The sequence below is a fragment of the Hyla sarda genome, chromosome 2, assembly GCF_029499605.1.
Source record: "Hyla sarda isolate aHylSar1 chromosome 2, aHylSar1.hap1, whole genome shotgun sequence".
Taxonomy (NCBI): Eukaryota; Metazoa; Chordata; class Amphibia; order Anura; family Hylidae; genus Hyla; species Hyla sarda.
This window is the reverse complement of record NC_079190.1, coordinates 394,906,708-394,914,950: the sequence shown is the minus strand read 5'-3', so window position 1 is coordinate 394,914,950 and position 8,243 is coordinate 394,906,708. Positions and strand designations below refer to the sequence as shown.

General features: G+C 43.3%; 1 protein-coding gene across 1 annotated transcript in view; it reads right to left on the bottom strand.

Moving 5' to 3' along the window:
* Positions 1 to 5,104: 5,104 nt before the first annotated feature.
* The window catches only part of RPA1 (replication protein A1), a 73,935-nt gene continuing 70,796 nt past the window's right edge, over positions 5,105 to 8,243 (bottom strand). Inside the window, exon 17 of the mRNA XM_056560180.1 lies at positions 5,105 to 6,198. Coding sequence (XP_056416155.1) covers positions 6,088 to 6,198 — 111 coding nt within the window. The 3' untranslated portion in view covers positions 5,105 to 6,087. The remainder of the gene's footprint in view (positions 6,199 to 8,243) is intronic.

Sequence of the window (8,243 nt, the reverse complement as noted above, 5' to 3'; positions counted from 1 at the left end):
CGACATTTCTGAGCTTTCCAACCCAATTTGTTGAATTTTTGTGGATTTTTTCCAGACAGTTGGAAACCAAAAAAATCCACGTGCGACAAACATGATGCAACATAATAATAAATACCACGGGAAAAAAAGCAGTCGGGTAACAAAGCAAGATAGACTTACAACCCGATTTTATAAGTAAATGAGGGCCAAAATGTTCACTTTGCCATGTTGGGTGGAGTTGTTATTGATATCCATGATCCACTCCAATTTCATGTGTATGTATCCCATGTCTATTAATGTTCATATTCCCACACCATAGGCGCAAATATAAAAATGGTTCTTTCAATTTCACAAAATGTTTTAATGTATTATTTAAACCTATTTATAGATTGGATGTAGACATTATCCTGTGCAAAGCCTGCCCCGAGCTGACACGGACATTTGAGGACATAAATGATGTCTGTGTTGAGAACATTTCCAATTATTTACCCAACCCTCGTGCAGATGAAAAAGGCAATTATATATGCTTAGTAAATCTTCTGTACATCTCTGAGTAAATATTAGCTCATTTAAATTAGTTTGGATGCATGTTTGGTTAGCAGTGCTTTGCATAACCCCTCCCATAGCAAAAGCACTTTTCAATGCAGAAGTAAAACATTGCAGAGGCTGAAGACTAACTAATTGGAATATTGAAATCCTAAAACTCTGCCATCTTTACAGGTTTTATTGACTACTAACCCCTGGATGGTGTCGATTAATAATATTTGCAGGCTTACCACTCAGGCGGTAGCTTAACATAAAAGGTATTTTCACATTTTTTCTGCACATATTTCTGCAACTAAGACTCCCAGGAATTTATGTGCCTGCTGCCAACACAACCTCATTTAGACCCCATGACATTTATGCCAAAAATCTCCCACGTATGACTAGATGTAAAGAGGAGATGGGGTTCGATGACATCTGGACAGATACTATGCATATAGGACCCCAGATCACTGGGAGAGAGCTTCCAAGCTTACACATATGCTATGGGCATAATATGAGAGTTTATGGCCATTATATAGGAGATGGGTCATTTATCCATGTGATTTTTTTGATAATCTTTAAAGGAGTACTCCGGTGCTTAGACATCTTATCCCCTATACAAAGGATAGGGGATAAGATGCCTGATCGAGGGAGTCCCGCCACTGGGGACCCCCGTGATCTTGTCCCCCATTTGTAATCAGTCCCCGGAGCGTGTTTGCTCCTTTGGATAGGGGATAAGATGTCTAAGCATTGGAGTAGCCCTTTAAGCTGGTGTTGCATCCAATCCTGTGTACTATAGTTCATGCATGATCGTCTTGTCTGGTATTGCCCTGTGCTTTATATTGGTGTGTTGTCAATATCTCATACTTTAATAATCTGAAATAAAATGTAACTTTTATCTGGAGTTTTGTAGCTCAATTTTATTTCTCTAGTGTAAATGTAAAGAGGACACCTTAAATCAAGCATGTCAAACTCAAAGGCCAAAAAAAAAAAAAAGTTTAAAGTTTATGTGGGCTGAATAAAAAAAAAAATACATGCCCTCCCTGCACAACACCCCATGTCCCCTTTGCACAACACCCCATGCCCACCCTACACACCTCATGACCCCCCCCTTCACAAGACCCCATGCCCTTTTGTACAACACTCCAGGCCCCCTGCACAAGACTGTGCAGTACTGTTCCCCCACACTAGGTGCAGTACAGCTCCCCCACATGCAGGATAGTTCCCCCAGACATACAGCCTTCAACCATATACAGTGCATGGCTGGAGGCTTTATGCCTGTTTACTGCCCCACTTCAGTGTTTCGACCACCACTCCTCCAGTCCGGGGTCACGATCTACTGCTATAGCCTATGGACCATAGCAGTAGATCCCGGGACCAGAGGAGCGGTGGTCGGAACACCGAAAATGACGTGCTGGCGAGTGGTCACTTACCATACCCGCAAATCCTCCTCACTGCTCTTCTCCTATGGGCGCAAGCACGGGACGTCAGTAAGGTCCCTGCGTGCACTTCCTCCAGGTGGCCCCTGCATTTTTAAAGCTAATGTGGGGCCGCAGAGAGGTAACAGAAGCATCCTTGTGTCCTGAAAAGATTTTTCAGGACACAGGGATGCCCCGAATGTGACGGGGCCCCCCTGCGGGCACGGAGCAAGTGCTCCAGGAGCACCAATGATGATCCGGCCCTGACCAGAGCAATGAATATCTTTGCCAGGCCGCAAAGATATATTTGACACCCTTGCCTTAAATGGTCTCCAATTATGGAAAAAATTGCTACTTATAGCTAGCTGTATTGTAGAGGACTATTGGTAGCATTAAAGGGGTAGTCTCATGCCCCAGCATTCTGAACATTTTGTTCAGAACTAGAGATAAGCGAATTTACAGTAAATTCGATTCGTCACGAACTTCTCAGCTCGGCAGTTGATGACTTATCCTGCATAAATTAGTTCAGCTTTCAGGTGCTCCAGTGGGCTGGAAAAGGTGGATACAGTCCTAGGAAAGAGTCTCCTAGGACTGTATCCACCTTTTCCAGCCCACCGGAGCACCTGAAAGCCGAACTCATTTATGCAGGATAAGCCATCAACTGCCGAGCCGAGAAGTTCATGACGAATCGAATTTACTGTAAATTCGCTCATCTCTATTCAGAACGCTTGGAGCAGACGGCCGTGACGTCACAGCCACGGCCCCTCAATTCATGTCTATGGGATGGGGCGAGACTAGTCACACCCCCTCCCATAGACATGGATGGAGAGGGTGTGGAATGACGTCATGATCACGGCCACCCGCTCCAAGCGTTCTGAACAAAATGTTTAGAACGCTGGGGCATGGGAGTACCCCCTTAAGAAGCACTTCGTAACTGGCAGCCTTTATTATTTGATAGTCTTCTACATCAGGTTATAATTAGTGGTGCCCATAAGACCAATCCCTTGTAGGAAGCCTATAAACCAACTTCACACAGTTGCATAATGAAGACCAGGATTCCTCATCATTTGGTGAAATAAAGCATTACATTGTACTCACTGGGGGAGACTTATCAAAACTTGTCCAGAGGAAAAGTTGCTGAGTTGCCCATAGCAACCAATCAGATCACGCATTTTTTTTTTTTTTAACAGGTCTCTGAAAAATAGGAGCTCTGACTGGTTGCTATTGGCAACTTTTTCTCCTTGGACAAGTTTTAAGAAATCTCCCCCATTGTGCCATCCCAAGCATAAGGATGATGTAGTCGCTCTTTACTGTGGTTAATGGATGACTGTCCTGAATAGGGGACCTCCTCTAGTATTAGCAAAGTTCAGTAGTAGGGTGTGTGAAAAAAATGGCCACTCAAGAATACAAATCTATCCACACACAGAGTGTGGAGACCACTGAAGACAGATATAGACGTAAACAGCTAAGGAACAGAGGGGGAGATTTATCAAAACCTGTGCAGAGGAAAAGTTGCCGAGTTGCCCAATCATATCCATTATATTTTTCACAAGGCTTTTGTAAAATGAAAGAAGCGATCTGATTGGTTGCAATGGGAAACTTTTCCTCTGCACAGGTTTTGATAAATCTTCCCCAGAGTGAGGAACAGAAACTTAACACAGCACATAAGTGAAAAGATACTTCACTGTCTTTTATACTTCAGTTTCCATTGCCTCACCATAAAAAAAAAAAAAAAAACAAGCTCATTGTCAGTAAATACACATTATTGTTTAGATTCAGCAACTGCTTATACCCATAATACTTATCCAAGAGTGACAAGTCAAAGTAAAAAAATGTTCCTTTAGAGAGCTCATACTGAAGTTGCACAGGAGGCAGAATGTAGGAAAGCCTAAACCTGTCGGAGAAGAACAAAAGTGTCAGACTATAACCTATAAGGACACTCCTCTCTTTCCAGAACTTTCGCGATACACCCTCGCTCAAAAGCAGCAGTCAAGCCTCTACTTGGAACCATCCAAAGCAAGTTATCCAATATCGATGGGGCTTTCCCTTCTTAATACATAAAGACGGTCACACCTTCATTCACCGGAGACCTTCCAGGTTTTCTCCAAAATCTGGACTTACCATCTCTAGCCTGTTAGTGAAACTGAACACTTATAGTGCCTTCCTACATCATAATCATAAATTGTTTGCATTCAACCAACATTCAATCCAAGTAGTGGAGCCTTAAATGCAGGCCAGGGTACTGAACTTTAGTCACTTATCCCCTAGCCACAGTATAGGGGATAAGTGTGTAATCATGGGAGGTCCAACGGTTGAAAACCTCATCCTGCCTTTTTCTTTACAGACCTGGCTACTTACACGTTCTGGGAGCAGAAATGCCCGCCCACCTTCCAGGAGGAACACAAGTGACATCCCACTCAGTCACTGTCTGCAGGAGTTGTCCCATCTCAGCCGGTGATGGGCTGAGTGAGCTGTCACTTGCATTTGTCCAATAAGCTGAGGGTTGGGGTTTGCCGATGAGGTTTACATAGCCAGAGTCCCACAAGATGTCCCAGCAGGCAGCCGCCCCCAACAATCAAACTCAATCCACTATACGTGGATAGAGGATAAGACTCAAAATGTTCAGTTCCCTGGACTACCCCCTTTTGAACCTTTGATTTCTTTTCACACTAGATTCACACTCGCAAGACTTAGTAGGAAATTTAGCAAAAAAATTTACACTATCCAAAGTAAATAAATCAAACTTTCTGCCTAATATAGTCTATATTAAAGCACAACCCAATGTGATTTAGAAGGCTATATTTGATAAGTTCTGTTGCACTCAAGACTGAAGGCCAAGTAGGCTTGCAGTAACTGGAGACATGCAGTGAATATAATGAAGCCCTCACACAGGCTGTTAACTGCTATTGAAGCATCCCACTAGCAGAATTACAGATTTCTAGGCAAATTTTAAATCCTGCTTGGTTTCAGAGGGCTGTGCACATGTCAATAAAAGCATAAAAAGGTGCTGCATCAGCTCTTTAAAACAGTGGAGGCTGAGAATCCTATCTTACAGAAGCAAATGGTAATAAGCCTGGGAAATGTCAGATTTGCCTGCCTCACTTTGCTAGCACCTTGTAAGAGAAAAATTGATTGCTTTCTGGATGAAATTGGTTTATAAAAAGCAAACACACATGCAAAAACTAAACTTTTTATTCCGTTCTCAGAATTAAAAAAAAAATACACATTTTCCTCTGACTTGAGAAAGTAAGCTGATTAATTCCATAGCAAAAAGGAAAAAAAAAAAAGACAAATAAAAACACAAAGCAGCTGAAAACAGGGAAATGCTGTGAACGTACAGACTGCAAACTTCTGCAATTACACACTGTCAAAAAAAGAGAAGAGTAAGAAAGCACAATATTAATTTAAATGAAAAATAAAGCAAAGCTTTGTAGTTGGCCAGATTTCCCCAGGGGCCAGAGAGTCAATGCTTATCAGAGCTTCTCAGAAGAGACAATTTTGATTAATATCAGGACCATCTGACTCAGTCTATTAAACCCTGAAGGAAAGTCTTCAGATAGAAGAGATAGGTCTTTGATTAATAATTCCTCCATATTGTCATTCCAAGCATTTGCAAACTGTATGGCACATCTCCCCACTCCAAGCGGAGGCACACTGCGAAGGCAATAAGCCCCCGGTCTTCACAAGAGGAATAGGAGCCCCGGATTAGCTTGGAGCCTTTGGAACCTTAAAGTGTGGTAAATGGGCATGTGGGTGGGCATCCGATGGCTCAGCAGCCGCCAATTACTTCCATGGACGCTAATTAAGTCCTGGTAAAATGTAATTAAGCTTTCTTGTAAATTAGCATAAGAGGAGAAAGTGACAGAATGAGAAACATATTTACAAGCGTTGCAGGCTAATGTACAAAATGCCACATTCAAGTGGTCCTCTACCTCATCTTCAGAAGAAACTAGTGAGCCCTAGACCTGATGTATAGAAGGAGGGGAAGTGCTAGCCATTGTGGCAGTGTGTCTACAGGAAACATTGCTGTGTGATCAGAAAGCTTGGTTTAATATCAATTGCAAAACTGTAACAGGCTTTGTAGATGAACAGATGTTGCCTGAAGCTAAACCCAGTCACTATTGGTTTCTCTGGTATAATAGGTCTTCAGATGGACTACATTTATTCAGACTCCTTGAGAGGCCAGTTTCCGGATATTCATGATAAGACGTCTAGAGTATTCTTTGTGATCAACAGGTTTCACATCCATGGCTGTGGCTTTGATACGGGATTCATCCTTAAGAGGAGGGGGAAAAAAAGTACTTAATTGTAGGTTACAACCACAAACACACAGCTTGTTATGTGACAACACTGATGAAATGACAGTCTGCTACAATGTTAAGTAGTGAATGACCAGCCTGTATGACAGTGTTTAAAGGGGTTCTCTGGTGCTTAAACATCTTTTCCCCTATCCAAAGGATAGGGGATAAGATGCCTGATCGTGGGAGTCCCGCCGCTGTGATCATGCACGCGGCACCCCGTTTGTAATCAGACCCGGAGCGAACACGATGCGAAAAAGAGAAAAAGATGTTTAAGCACCAGAGAACCCCTTTAATGTTGTGTCCCCTCAAAATACCTTACAAAGCCATTAATGTCCGGCAACAAAATGGAGTCATGACAGGACCTTTCTGATAGATAGGGGTCCAAAAGGTCGGTCCAACATAAGGGTAAGAAATTTTAATTATAGAAAAACCTATTCAGAACTTTACCTTGACACTAAATCAGTGGGCGACTGGCAGACCTTGGGTTCTCTCCATAACTCCACACCAGAAGTGTATTTTTCAATGTTTGCAAGTTATAAGATTCAATTATAGTAAATAGGAGCTGTAGAAACAACTGAAAGAGACTGGGCATGTCCAAGCACATATCCGTTCCAGACCAGATACTGAATGGAATCAGATTCAAGTGCTGCACCTGGACCATTTTCTCACAAATACATTTATATTATTCTGCTGGAATATTTCACACTGACATCCCGCTGCAGTAGAGTCCCATAGATTTCAATGGGATTCTGCTGCACTGTGCAAACAGCACAGTGAACTGCTGTGGAAATCCCAACTCCAAGAGCCAGCAGCTCCTGCAGATATTCCACATTGGTGCATAATCGTCTGGCCTCAAACAGTATTGCTTCCTGCAGAGCTGTAAACAGCACTCACTGAGCTCTGTGTATACAGTTATTGGGAAGACAGGGGAGAGAATACACTATGCCTGCCTTCCCTGGAGAACCTGCCTGCCAGCTCCCCACTCATCTGATTTAGAGTCTACAGGTGGCTGGCAAGAGATTAACCATGGATTATCCAGGATAAAATAATCACTGTTTTTATAAACTATGCCACTCTTGCACTCAGTTTTCTGTGTGGCAATGCAGTTCATTTTCATAGAAGTGAATGGAGCAGAGATACAATACCACACACAACCAGAGTTCAGGTGTGGCTTTTTTTGGAAAGAAAGTAGCAACATTTTTAAAATCCCGGATGGCCTCTTTAAACAGACCTTTAATATTCGTGGTTATGAAGATGGAGCTTAAAAGGGGTACTCCGCCCCTAGACATCTTACCCCCTATCCAAAGGATAGGGGATAAGAGGTCTGATCGCCAGGGTCCCACCGCTGGGGACCCCTGCAATCTCCCTGCTGCACCTGGCGTTCGTTTAGAGAGTTGGTTGCAGCGCCAGAGGCTCATGATGTCATGGCCACACCCCCTCAATGCAAGTTTCAAGTCTATGGGAGGGGACAGCACCGAAGGCTTGTGACTTCATGACCACGCCCCCTCAATGCAAGTCTAAGGGTGGGGGGTGTCACGCCCCCTCCCATAGACTTGCAATGATGGGGCGTGGTCATGATGTCACGAGCGAGGCTTGGCCATGAAGTCACGAGCCTCTGCCCTGCATTGCCAGTCATCCGGCATGGAGCGAAGTTCACTGCATGCAACGGATGTCTGGGGTGCCGCAGTCAAAATAGCGGGGGTCCCCAGCGGCGGGACCCCCACGATCAGACATCTTATTCCCTATCCTTGGGATAGGGGATAATATATCTAGGGGTGGAGTACCCCTTTAGCTTTAAAAGATTAAAAAGAATGACTGGAGTAGGTCAAGTGAACGCCTGAACTTAAATCATATTGTCACCACAATACCCAAAACTTATGAGACAAATCCATTCAGCTCATTATTGTTCCTAAAATCTATATAAATATTTGATTAGGAGCATGCAAATTCTACCATATACCGTAACGGCTGGCATTTCAGAAAGCTTTGACGACAGCAGTGACCTAGAAGTGTATAGCCT